This window comes from Microtus oregoni, unplaced genomic scaffold, assembly GCF_018167655.1.
Source record: "Microtus oregoni isolate MIOR12 unplaced genomic scaffold, Mior012 000003F_ref0000135, whole genome shotgun sequence".
NCBI classification, from domain to species: domain Eukaryota; kingdom Metazoa; phylum Chordata; class Mammalia; order Rodentia; family Cricetidae; genus Microtus; species Microtus oregoni.
In genome coordinates this window covers 21,437,868-21,451,866 of record NW_024543062.1, presented here as the reverse complement: position 1 = coordinate 21,451,866, position 13,999 = coordinate 21,437,868, and the positions used below count along the sequence as shown (strand labels likewise).

General features: G+C 40.3%; 1 protein-coding gene across 5 annotated transcripts in view; it reads right to left on the bottom strand.

Moving 5' to 3' along the window:
- The window catches only part of Ift81 (intraflagellar transport 81), a 76,475-nt gene that overhangs the window by 51,011 nt on the left and 11,465 nt on the right, over nt 1-13,999 (bottom strand). For all 5 annotated transcript variants that reach the window (XM_041649338.1, XM_041649337.1, XM_041649336.1 and 2 more), the window contains 5 exons: nt 10,469-10,534; nt 10,052-10,162; nt 8,237-8,321; nt 2,183-2,346; nt 894-989 (listed from right to left, as the gene is read on the bottom strand). In XM_041649338.1, the coding sequence (XP_041505272.1) occupies nt 894-989; nt 2,183-2,346; nt 8,237-8,321; nt 10,052-10,162; nt 10,469-10,534 (522 nt within the window). The remainder of the gene's footprint in view (nt 1-893; nt 990-2,182; nt 2,347-8,236; nt 8,322-10,051; nt 10,163-10,468; nt 10,535-13,999) is intronic.

Here is a 13,999-nt window from a genome sequence, read left to right as displayed (position 1 = left end):
TAGTACAAACCCTTTAAAAAGTCTATTTTCTTAGTATAAAAGGGAAGCAATGAAGGAGCGTCTTCCCATCTGCAAGTATTCCAGGTTAACAGACAAGGGAGTGAAGCAGCACTCTGTGTGGAACTGCGGTGTAGGCAGGTAATATAAATAGAAACTTTGATCCAAGCCGAGGCAGAGCTCACATAGTGGAGAAAGGCGAGTATCCCTCAAGATCAAAGTGCCCAGCATCTCCTATAGCCAACATTATGTTGATGCTATTAATTAATTCCAACAGACAAGAAGCAGAAGAATTTGAAAGTTGGAACCTGTATATCATATAATTATATCTCTTGGAAAATGGGTAGCAAAATTACAGTCAACAAATCAATTCTTTTTGGTTTGTCTTGTTTTTTGGCTTTTCAAGACAGTGTTTCTCTGTGGAGCTTTAGCATCTGCCCTGGAACTCACTCTGCAGACCAGGCTAACCTTGAGCTCACAGAGACTCACTTGCCTTTGTCTCCCAGATTGCTGGGATTAAAAGCGTGCACCACCACCATCCGGCAACAAATCAATACTTTAATCTGAGAGTGTACACATATTTTGGCTGTATTTTGACTTACACCTCCTAACATAAACTTGCCATTTAGAAGACAGAATTCCACATTCACAGAAATTGGCACACTGCATTTCAAACTCGGCCTTCCTGCTGTCTGCTACTTCTTTGTTATAACATGGGGATTAGCACTGACAGAAAAGCCTTTGTTCTTTACTTCCTCTTCACCTTTCAGATAACACAGCCTTCCCCATAAACTACAGACTTAAGTATGTGAGCGAGAGAAAGGCCTTACCTGCAGATAACACAGCCTTCCCCATAAACTACAGACTTAAGTATGTGAGCGAGAGAAAGGCCTTACCTGTTGCCTATACAGTGAGAGCTTGCCTTCAATTGGCTCATTTCTCATCATTTTCTTCTCAATCAACTGATTGATCTCTGTGTTTATTTCATTGACCTAAAAGACCGTAAACGTGAGACATGTTAAAACTCTCCCTATGAGAGCCAGGAGTGGTGGTGTGTAACTGAAACTCCAGCACTTGGGAGGCTGAGGCAGGAGGATAGGTACTTCAAAGTCAGTTTCTGCTATATAGTGGAATCCTCTGAAAAAAACCAACTGACTGACCAATCAAACAGACAAGCATACAACTCTCCAAATGATTACACAAACTAGTGACCTCAGTAATGACTCCAGGACACACTCATCTTGAGTTTATAGTTTTTACCAATTCTGAAGTCACGAGGAGCAGAGTTCCAACTACTGTATGAGTGGACTTTTATGAGTGCTTTTAGAAACAACTTTAATAATATTTGTACAATTTGATTACTTCTATAGATTGAATCTGACAGGCCTACACAGTCCTGAAGTATTTAGGAGAAAATAGTCTTACACCATAATGTGGTATCTGCTTTCTACACACCTGACTGTGACTTACAAATCACTAAGGCACAGTGTGAATCCAGACAGACATTCCCCAAGGGAATTCAGAAACCCAGTCGAGAAAGTTGATGTGGAATATCCAAAACTTTACTATTCTAATGTCTGTGGTTCCTTTGATAGATATCATTTATACTGTTCATTAACCCTTTGTAAAGTAATAAAACTGAATACCACCAGCTTCTCAACAAGGAAAACAAAATGAAATAGAAAACATTCCAGTATATGCATCCCTCCAAAGAGGTCCTTAAATTTAAGCCACATCTGACTTGGACATCTACGTTGTCTAAGTGAATTAAAAGCAATATGGTTAGAATTAGATATTTAATTACCGAAGCTATTGAATAAATTAAGGAACCAGGAAATAAAACCTTTCAATCAATTTTCATAACTTTAAAAATATACAAATGAGCAGTGTTTTATTTATAGGAAACAAAATGTTCTAATATGTTGCCAGGTTCAGTGAGCACTGAAATAAAGTCTAGCCCAAGCACACAAGAAAAGCTTTAAATTGGAAGCTGTCCTATTACACTTAAAATCTGATATTATGATTATTCTGAAGTAGGAGCACAACATTCTAGAATTTTCACTGAGACAACTCATCAGCAAAGCGTCAGCTCTTAGCCCAGGCTAGCTCTAGAGCCACGAGTAGGAACAGTGCAGGTATTCTTCACAAAACAGACAGAGTTGGGAACTAGAAGATCTTTACTTACTTTAGACTCAAGTTCTAGGAGGTCAGAGTGGCCCATAGCTGGCTCAGAAACCACTTTTTGCAAAAAATGTAATTCCTTTTTCTTGCTTTCTAATTCTTTTGGGAATTTTTCAGTGACCATATATGAATTAAATTTTATCTCCTCCTCTAGCCTCTTCATTAAGCCTTAAAAAAAAAAAAAAAAAAGGAAATGTAAGTTAAGCTCCAGCCAGGCGTACACATAGAATCCCTGTCTTGAAAAACTAAAAAAGAAGACAGGTTAGGCCAACAGTGTGTGTGGTGCTTCATGAGTAGGCAGACAGGGCGGGGTTAAAGCTCTCCATGCAGCACTTACAGAGTGCAGTAAAAGCCCACAGAAGTCCTTCCAGGTTAATTAGTATGACCACAAATCACAATTTACATAGAGGAATATTTAGAGAATTATAGTAAAAGTGATATTATGATCGTTTTAATTTCATAACCTAATTCCTTAAATCACAACATACATACAAGTAACAGCTGCAGAATCAAAACTACCACTGTTCTTTGCCTACTAAGTATTTAAGAAGCCAGTGAGCCAAATAAAAACACAAATGAAATCTATCCCAGGTCCTCTCCTATATAACAGACATTTTAATCTTTCTTTTCTTTTGTTGTTTGTTTGTTTTTTTAGTTGGTGTCTCTATACAGTCCTGGCTGCCCTAGAACTCACTCTGTAGACCAGGCTAGTCATGAACTCACAGAGATCCGTCGGCCTCAGCCTCCTGAGTGCCGGGATTAAAGGTTTGACTGGCTTCTTTTTTTTTTATGGTATCTCTACTTCTAATATCTCATAAACAGTAACACATAATAATTTGTCAGCATCAAACCGGTGAAGAAGATGCTAGGGGTCAACAAATTTAGATCCAAAAAAGAGACAGTGAGTGCTCACTTTCATAAATATCTTACATCTGGTTGCTTTTGATTTTTCCTAAGTATTAGTTTATAGTGAATGTTTTTAAGATTTAATAGTTTTCTTACTTTAGCAAATGTACAACTATACACAGATTTTCAGTGAATAATGGTTTTATTGTAAATCCCCAGCCTGAAGAGATTTGTATAGTTTATTTCTGATCTTTGCATTACACATTTACAAATTCTGGCTTGACTTTTAAAAACTTTAAGTTTCCAGCTTAACTCATCTATGTATGAAGATTGAATGATAAATATGGCCCAAAGCTTTAAAATTATGTATGTTTAGTTCTGTTGTACAAATAGAACATGCAAAATTTTATTAATGCAAATCCACAAATTTCCTATTCATCCTTTTAATGCTCCCGCCCCGCCCCTTTGGAGAAGAAGGTTTAATGAAGAGCGGTCCACTCAGGCACTCATTCCGGGGCATTTTCTCACATCCCTTCTTCTTTGGCTACGTGAGGACCTTCATTCCCAGGCACTTACACACTTCCCGTAACAGGTGCATGGAATCAAAGCCTAAAATAATTTTTGAATATAAAATTCTTAAATATTTTTCTATTTTAAAAAGTTTTGAAAACACTACCACTACAGTGACAAAAAGCAACTGGATGACTGACTGCTTGGAGAAAGGGGAGGGTCCTGAGACACAGGCTACAAAGGAAGTTCAGGGTAAGCAGCACGTCTGCTACCTTCATCAAAGGCTGAGGACAGTCAGGGACTAGAGTTCAGACCTAAGACAGTATCTGACCAGCATGCATGAGCTGTGAGCAGGGAAGCCCAGGGAATCCCAGGGAATCCCAGGCACCAGTTCCTGTCCACTCACAAAGTGTATGCATTATATATAATATTTTATTTTAATCTAGATTTTCAGCCATTTTCCTGATTTGATTTTTCCTCCCTGTCTGTAGAAAAGATTGCGTTCTTTTTACTCAAGCTTAAGTCTCAACTCCCACCTCCTGTTGCTTAGCGGTTTACTAGACACTGTCCTTTAGAAGCACGACACCCTGCAGTGAGGCTCCTTAAACTAGAAGATAACCCAAAATAGCTTCAGGATGTTCCTGAAACTGATCAGATTTACTAAGCCCCTCCCTCCCAAAGAAAGCAATAAAGCTGCTGAGAGTTACTCTTAGATTAGTTGTGATGGCTATTCTTGGTTGTCAACCTAGCTATATCTGATATTAACTAGAACCCAAAATATAGGCCACACCTATGAGGGATTTTATCTTAATTTGAAGTAGGAAGATCCACTTCTGATCTGGACACTGAGGTAGGAAGACATGCCTTTATTGCAGGTCTTTTTTTTTTTTAATATGATGTTTTATTAAAAGGGAGGGAAGAGAGAATGAGAAAGGACAGAAAAACAAAGAGACAGAGGGGGGCGGAAGAGGAGAGGGGAGAGGAGAGGCCAAGACCGGCTAGCCTGGGTGGGAAGAGAGAGATCAGGAATTATTCCAGATCTTTTGAGCTGGAGAAACCCACTCTGATCTGGGCCACATATCCTGCTGGAAGTCTAAATAAGGACACGGAAGAAGAAGTTTTTGTTCTTTGCCTGCTTGCTCTCACCTTACTAGCAAGCCCATTCTTTCACTGGCATTAGAACCTACTTCTTTGGGATTCCAGCATATAGTGATGACCAGCTGGGACATCAGCCTTGTGAACAACTACTGAATTCTTGGACTTCCCATTCACAGCTGGACCACAGTCTGTAAGTCATTCTAATAAAGTCCCTATTTTTTTTTTTCGAGACAGGGTTTCTCTATAGCTTTTGGAGCCTGTCCTAGAACTCACTCTATAGACCAAGGTGGCCTCGAACTTACAGAGATCTGCCTGTCTCTACCTCCCAACTGCTGGGGTCAAAGGTGTGCACCACCACTGCCCAAAAATTTAAATCCCCTTTCTACACACACACACACACACACACTCATGTACTCATTCTATAAGTTATATTACTCTAGAGCAGTGGTTCTCAACCTGTGGGTTGCAACACTTTCTGGGGGTCACACATCAGATATCCTGCATTTCAGATATCTACACTATAATGCATAACAGTAGCAAAATTACAGTTATGAAGGAGCCATAAAATAATGTTATAGTTGGGGCCCCCACAGCATGAGGACTGTATTAAAGGGTTGCAGCACTAGGAAGGTTGAGAACGACTGCTCTAGAGAACCCTGACTAATGCACTGGCCAAGCTGCAGAGACTGAGACAGACCAGCTGCCTGGAAGGAGAAGCTCTCCCTTGCTTCCTGGAGGAAGTTTAGAACAGAGTCACTTGGAAAGGACACTCGCCAATCTGTTGAGCTGCCTGCAGGCTGTGGAGTATGCTGCAGGTTCCCAGTTCTGTGAGCTCGAGTGGGCTGTGGTGATGCAGCTGTCTTTGAGTCATTTCTGCTCCTGTAAGTAACGCCTCACTCATATTCCTCTTAAGCAGCCTCAATAAAACTTACGGACTTTGGTGTCCTTGTTTTAGTCCGTCGTGGGCTCCCTGTCTGGATGTGTACTGCATCTCCCCAGGACAAGTGTATGTCACAACACCTCCCAACTACTAAAGCAGAGTATTTAGTAAATTTTTATACACACAAATTACTTTTTGATATTAATCATTTAATAGCTGTAATTCAGTGGAGTCTTTTGAGCATTCATCTTCCTTTTTTTTTAAAAAAAAACTTTTTTTTTATTTATTTAACTTTATTATGTTTGTTGGTGTGAAGGTGTCAGATCTCATGGAACTGCATTTTCAGACAGTTGTGAGCTGCCATGTGGGTGCTGGGAATCGAACCCAGGTCCTCTGGAAGAGCAGTCAGTGCTCTTAACCGCTGAGCCATCTCTCCAGCCCCTCATCTTCCTTTTATAATAGAAACACATAAAGAACACGTCCCACATAAAGACAAAAATCTTCCTGCTGAAAATTAGCATATGAAAAAGTAAAATTTAGTAAACAAAGAACTAAAGGTCACCAGTACCTAAATGTGTGCTTACTGCTTAAACTGGAATTTAGATTGAGATGAGCAAGAGGTGATTTGGAAAGCCGGAAACTAGACGTATGAGTTATTCATCTTGTAAATAGGAGTTCTGTACTCCTATCTTTTTTTCTGAAGTGTTTAGTTTATGTGTTAGGGTGTTTTACCTGCATTCTATGTCTGTGCACCACATGTGTTTAGTGCCCATGGATCAGGGAAGGGCATCCGATCCCCTGGAGCTAGAGTTACAGATGGTTGTAGGCTGTCATGGGGATGCTGGAAACCAAGCCTGGGTCTTCTGCAAGAGCTAAGCCATTTTAACTAATGAGCCATCACTCCAGCCCCTGTATTATCTCTTTTAATAGCTTTATTGAGCTAGCATTTTCAACCATTTATAGGTATAATTCAGTGGTTTCAGTATATAAGCAGGTTTCCACCACCAGAACAGTTGTTAGGTCACTATTATCAGCTCCCAAAAAAGTCTCTAAACTCACAGGTATTTACTTGGACTTCTCCCAACCATAGTTTCTTCTACTGAGTTGACTTCTATCTATGAATTTTCTTATTTTAGATATTTCTTATAAATAGTACTGTACAATATTGTGGTCTTTTATGGCTGATTACTTACAGTTACGTTTTTGAGGCTCATGTATGTCATAAGTATATATTAGTACTTCATTCACTTTGGTGGCAGAATAATCTTCCAATGTATGGATATGCCATATTTTGTTAGTCCATATACATCAGTTTAGGAACAGGTGGTTCCTGCAACTCTTTTGCTTCTCACAAATAATGCTACTATGGGCATGTCCAAGTTTCTGTATGAATAGGTGCTTCAGATCTCTTAGTATGTGCCTAAGATTAGAGGGTGTGGTCAGGAGTTGGTGGGTCGGCTCATTTAGCAAAGGTGCTTGCCTACAGGTCTGATGACCTGAGTTTCACCTCTGGAGTCCACGTGATGGAAGGAGAAAAGCAACTCCCACAGATTGTCTTCTGACCTCCACACTCACACCGTACACCTGTGCCCACTCACAGATAAATGTTGAAAGATGGAAATAGAAGTTCACATGATGACAAATTTTAGTATTTTTGATAAGTTTTCAACTGTTTTTCAAAGCAGTTATATCCTTTACATTTCCACAAACAAATATGAGAGTCCAAATTTCTGTACATTTTTGCCAACACACCTGTCATTCTATGGGTATGTACTATCCATAGATTACTGTCCCTCCCTTAGCTAGATGATTACATTGTAATATTTCTCTAACACAAATGAGAGCTTTATATTATTTTTAGCTTGGCTAATCTCCTTGCTGATGTGCAAGAACATTTTCAAAATGCCTGGGATGGGTTTAAGTGGGTTATGAGAACAATTCATCTGTGCAAAGCTATATAGAACTCAGCCAGGGACACCCGCATCATTAACCCTGTAATTCTACAAACCAGACCATAGAAAACATTCAGACTAAAGTCTAGTATTTGATTTTTTTTCTTTACAGCCTCGACAGGGATCTGTGCTTTTCCCTGCATCTTTCTCACAGCGCCCACCCTAAGCACACAGGGGAGGATTTACTTCCACAGCTAATGTTACTTTTACACTTTGACTGAAATAGGAGGCCAAAAATGATTTTGAAAACCCATGGATGGGGGCTGCGGAGATGGCTCAGAGGTTAAGAGCACTGGCTGCTCTTCCAGAGGTCCTGAGTTCAATTCCCAGCCACCATAGGGTGGCTCACAACCATCTGTAATGAGATCTGGTGCCTCTTCTGTATACAGGCAGAAAACCCATGGATGTTTTTATTGATTCCTACTGATCAGCTAGGAAATGATGCTCCAAAATGGTGAGATAATTAATTCCCACTAATCACTTTAAGGAATATCCTGGTGTAAATTACTATTTTCTAACCTTCTACATCATGTAATAACTTCACTTATGGGCTGGAGAGATGGCTCAGTGGTTAAGGGCACTGACTGCTCTCCCAGAGGACCTGGGTTCAATTCCCAGCACCCACATGGCAGCTAACAACTGTCTATAACAGCCTTACACAGACATACATGCAGGCAAAGCACCAATGCACATAAAATAAAAATAAATAAAAGAAATGTTAAAGAAAAAAGCCACAGGGAATCATAAAAACATCTAAATAAAGTTCACTTACTTTCAGGCTTCGCATCTGCTGCTGCATGCCGCATACTTTTCAGCTGGTTCTGCACTCTTTGCAATCTCTGCACTGCGTGAAACAGCTTTAAACAACAATTTGATTTAGTGAAACAATGCTCACATAGGCAAGCAATGGGGATACATGGGACTCTCACATTATAGAAGAAACAGGTAAATACTAAGAAAATAAGTACATTAAACTGGTCGGGCGGTGGTGGCACATGCCTTTAATCCCAGCACTCAGGAGGTAGAGGCAGGCAGATCTCTGTGAGATCGAGGCCAGCCTGGTCTACAAGAGCTAGTTCCAGGATAGGCTCCAAAGCCACAGAGAAACCCTGTCTCAAAAAATCAAAAAACTAGTTTTTTCAAATGTGTGTGTACCTGAGTGTTTGTGTGTGTGTGTGTGTGTGTGTGTGTGTGTGTGTGTGTGCCACTGCATGCAGATCTGAAGAGCCCATGGGATTAGTTATAAGAAGTTGTACGCCATCCTATGTGGGTAATGGGAACCAAACACAGATCTTCTGCAAGAATATTGGGTGCTCTTATCTACTGAACCATCTACCTAGTCCCTCATACAAAATTTAAGACATGCTTCCACATTTTTCTTTAGTTGCTGTTTCAGTTGGTGATTAAAGAAAAATCTTTGTGGCTGGTGTGGTGGCATTTGCCTTTAATCCCAGCACTTAGGAGGCAGGAAGATCTCTGTGAGTTCAAGGCCAGTCTACGTACCAAACTCCAGGACAGCCAGGACTACATAAAAAGACCCTGCTTCCAAAACTAAGCTAACTAACTAACTAATCACTGGAGAGATACATGCAGAGCTTTTTCTGTGAAGCGTGGTTTCCTTGGCCTTGGGAGATGTTACCATTCTCAGTACTCTACAGCATCAGAGAATGACATTAGATAACCACTTGAGGCTCAGGAAACAGAGCTCACCGCTGCAGGGCAGCTGCTGTGGTGCCAAGTCAAGTTCCCATGGAACTAAATCACTCAGCTGCCAGTTTAAATTGGCAATTTAGAAATTACACTGATTTGAAATATATTTTTAAAGATTAAGGCAGATTTTAATAAATTAAAATTTTCAGGCCAAATAATTTCTTCTTTAAGGTGAAGCTTAAAAACATGACAGTGTGGGTGATTCTGAGGACTCAAGAGTATTTTTAATTAAGAGTATTTTGTGACATTGTCAACAGCAGCAACACCTTATTTGGGGCTCCATACTATGTGGTTAAGTATTGACTGTAGTTGACTCATGCTGTTCCTACACAGCAGAGAATTATTCTACTGTGCATCAGGAAGATTAGCTGCTAGTGGAACAGAATCTTTACAAACATCCTACATCTAAGGCACTAAAAATGCTCTTTTGGTTTCGGAGATCACAGGACCCTGCACATTTTACTCCAGTGGCAAATAAGCAAATCATGCCTCAAAATTAAAAGTAAAAAGAAAGCTGGAAATATAGCTCAATTGCAGAGTGCTTGTCTAGCATGTGCTTTAGGTTCACTCCTCAAATACTGCAAAAGGGAAAAACAAAGGGAAAGAAAGAAAAAACAGTAGTCTTGACTAGGAAGAAAGCTCAGTCATATAGTACATGCGCAGCACAAGCAAGGCCCTGGTTTGATTCCCAGCAAAACACACACACACAAAGTCCTAAAGAAAAAGAGTAGGTCCATCATGCTGCCAAGAGGAAATACGAAATTCTAAAATTCATATATGTATGTATATATATATATATATATATATATATATATATATATATATTTACTAAGAGGAGCTACTTCTGTGATCCTGAGTATAAACTTTCTGTGGATACCTGATTCTTTTGTTCCTGTTTCTGTTGTGCAAGAAATTCTTCTCTCTCTTTCTCAACCCGAAGCTGTCTTGCTATTTTAAGCATCCGCTGATGATTCTGAACAGTCTCCACCTACAGTAAAGGAATAAGTAGTACATGTTACTGTCACATTTGAGGAAGGCATTAGCAAGTCATGTGACTCCCACATCCACTCATCATTTCCTTTTGGTAAACAGTACTCCCCGAGATGACAGCCAAGCTTTCAACTCCAGGTCCTTGAAAGTTTTGGGCTACTGCCTGGGAGATTCCCTTTCCCCAGTGTTACTTGAGTCCATCCTCCCCTGGATGCCCATGCCTGAGTTAATCTTTATTTGCATTCCTAAATCTCTGCCAGGCCTTGGGACTCACTGAAGTCTATGGGGCTAATTCCCGACTTACCCTTTTCTTCAAACGTTCAACTCTCTTCATGAGTTGGTCTTTTTCTTCTTCCATTGCGCTGATGTCCTAAACAGTAGTAAAGAGGCCATTAAAAACACTCTCAGTCTACAGGTTTGAGGTGGGTTTTGCACAAGCCCTGCTCTACTATCCCATCACAACCAGAGCAGCAAGAAACAAAGATCCTCTTTTGATTTAAGGGCATTTCCATTTCCCCCAGGGCTTTATGCAAGAGAATTTTTTTTTGGCAGCTTGGCGTTCATCTAGAAAAGCAACTAAAGCAGGTGATAGCACAGCAAGGTAAAGCTGCCAGCCAGCACACTTGTGTTCTGATTCCAAATACGGCTACATGATTCTTCAAAAATCTTCCGTAATGAAATGTATATAGGCCTAAATACATGAACAGCTGCTGACATCCCATCTACTTTGTTAAATAACAAACCATATATCTTGCTGATTTCCCATCAAAATTACTTTTAAGGTTATGGTGGGCTTTTGTTTCTTTTTGTTTGTTTGTTTTTTGAGACAGGGTTTCTCTGTGGCTTTAGTGCCCGTCCCGGAACTAGCTCTTGTAGACCAGGCTGGCCTCGAACTCCCAGAAATCCACCTGTCTCTGCCCCCCGAGTACTGGGACCAGAGGCATGCACCGCCATGTCTGACCCATTTGGTGTTCTTAAAAACCAAGCGGTAGTGGCATATACCTTTAATCCCAGCATTCAGGAGGCAGAAGCAGGTGAGTCTCTGTGAGTTCGAGGTCAGCCTGGTCCACAAGAGTTAGTTCCAGGACAGGCTCCAAAGCTACAGAGAAACCCTGTGTCTAAAAACCAAAAAAGTAAAATTGTATATGGGTTTGTCAACCAATTTTCTCTCTGAAAAAAAAAATTAAAAATAAACTGCCTTCTTTCTTAAATCAGCTCTACAATAGTTGGTAATGAAAACAGAAAAACTAACATCCTTCCTAAACAAACAAACAAAAACCAAAAACCTATTCACTAATACTAGGTAACATAAACAATGGTAGCCAGAACTGGTAGGACGTCAGGACATGGGCACTCTCACTACTGACAGTGCTGTGTTAAAGGATAATGTGAGAATAAAGATGCATCAGGGACACTGCACTTGGGATCCTAATAAAATGTTCACTAAGGTCTGCAAGATGACTCAGTGGGTAAGGGCACTGAAAAACCTAAGGTCAATTTTAGGACCTACATGGTAGAAGGAGAGAATAACTCCCATAAGCCGTCCTCTGACCTCCCTCCACATGTATGCTGGCGCGTGCGCGCGCACACGCACACGCACACACACACACACACAAATAAATGTAATAAAAATGTTCACTTAAATCCAGACTTTTCTATAAGGATTATACTGATGCCGATGAAGCTCAAATTTGAAAGGATCTAAATGTCTGACAATGATTAACTACAGTGTAACAAAATGAAAGTCATTAGAAGAGTGTTTAATGACATGGAAAAGGCATGAAATGACATTCCTTGAAAGAAGCAAATTACAATACTTATATATAGCTCAATTCCAAGGGAAATTGTCAACAATAGGTACCTCAAGAGCACATGATTGTGAGTGAATTCTTTTCTATTTCTTTTTTAACCATATTATCTAAATCTGCTACAGAGAAGAGGTTCAAGAATATTTAGTAATAATGAATGAAATTAAAATCAGACTCTGCATTCTGAGTCATCATTCCCAGAGCACAGCAAAGGCTCTCTCACCAGGCCTTCTTATCGACCGGAGCTCAGCTCACCTTCCATTTCTAATCAACAAACTCCTATTGAGGGCCTGCCAAATGCCAGGCCCCGTGTCAGGCACTGGGAGGACAGTGGTGAAGATGCACAGGCATATCCCTTCCCTTCTTAGGGCTTCATGCATTTAGAAAGACAGAAATTAAGGCAATTATAAGGGCAATGAATGCCATAACAGGAAAAGAACTAGGGAAAGTGATCTATTTAGGGAGTCAGGGACGGCTTCCCTGAGGAAGAAACTTTGATGTCTCTGATTTAATGAGAATATAAAGATAGCACTCATAACACAGGAATTCTAAAAATACAAGACTCATGCAAGTCAGAATAGCAAGTTTAGGAAAGTACCTAAACGCCTGGGCAGAAAGTAAAAAATATTTTCTGGAAAACATGTATTAAAAGCCCTAAAATAATTTATGTGCTTTAACAAGCAATTATATATCTAAAAAATATTGCAAAGAAACTATCACAGCCATACAAAAATTATGTTGATAATCATGGCATTATTTATAATAGCAAAAAAATTAAGCCAAAACCTAAATATGATTAATGTATATGTACTATAGAAAACTAATTTGGACATTGCTATAATTTCATAGAAAGCTAACAATGAAAACACACTCACAAAGTAATAATTAAAAAGCAGCAAGGGGCTGAAGAGATGGTCCAGTGGGCTAAGAGCATGTATGCCTGAGTTTGGCTCCCAGCATCCATGTTAGGCCGCTTTTAATGCCTGTAACTCCAGCTCTGGGGAATCCAACATCCATCTCTGGACTTTGCAGGCACATGCACTTACATGCACACACTCCCACACAGATGCACACACTCCCACACAGATGCACATACTCCCAACACAGATACACACACACAGACACATTTTAAAAATCATAAAAACAAACCTTAGCTGGGCGGTGGTGGCGCACGCCTTTAATCCCAGCACTTGGGAGGCAGAGGCAGGCGGATCTCTGTGAGTTGGAGGCCAGCCTGGTCTAGCAGAGCTAGTTCCAGGACAGGAACCAAAAGCTACAGAGAAACCCTGTCTCAAAAATTCAAAAAAAAAAAAAAAAAAAAAAAAACCTTAAGAAAGCAGTGAGACCGTGGGAGACTCAGATGGTAAAGCCTGTCTAGCAAACAAAAGGCAGGACCTGAGTCCCATCCCATTCTCCAGCACCTGCACAGTAAGTGAGCATGCTAACACACACTTGCATTCCCAGCACTAGGGAGGTGGAAACAGGGGGTTCTCTGAGCCTGGCTGGCCTGACAGTCTCACCTAATTGATGAGCTTCAGGCCAATGAGAAACCCTGTCTCTAAGGAGGATAACGGCACCCTGATGATGACACCTGAGGTAGTCCTCGAGCCTTCATAAAGAAAGCAAGACAGGTAATAATGTACTGCATGATCTCATATACACACAACACAACTTTTCCTTCTTTGTTCTTTTCTGCATTTTCTATATCATATATAGAACATATACCAAATAAAGAGTCAAAATGAAGTATTTCTAAATCCCGGCTAGCTGTCAACATGAAACATGAACTCACAGCCCTCGCTGATTTTTTTCAGTAAAGAACTACAAAGGAAAAGCTGGGCATGACTGAGTGTGCCTGGAATTCCAGTGCTGGGGTTAGACACAGACAGCTATCGCTGGCCAGTCAGGCTAACCTAAGCTTCAGGGTCAGTGAGAGATTCTGCCGCAAAAACTAATATAGAAAGCAAAGGAAGATTCCAGACATCTTTGGCCTCTATGTGCACACACAGACACATATGTGCACACCA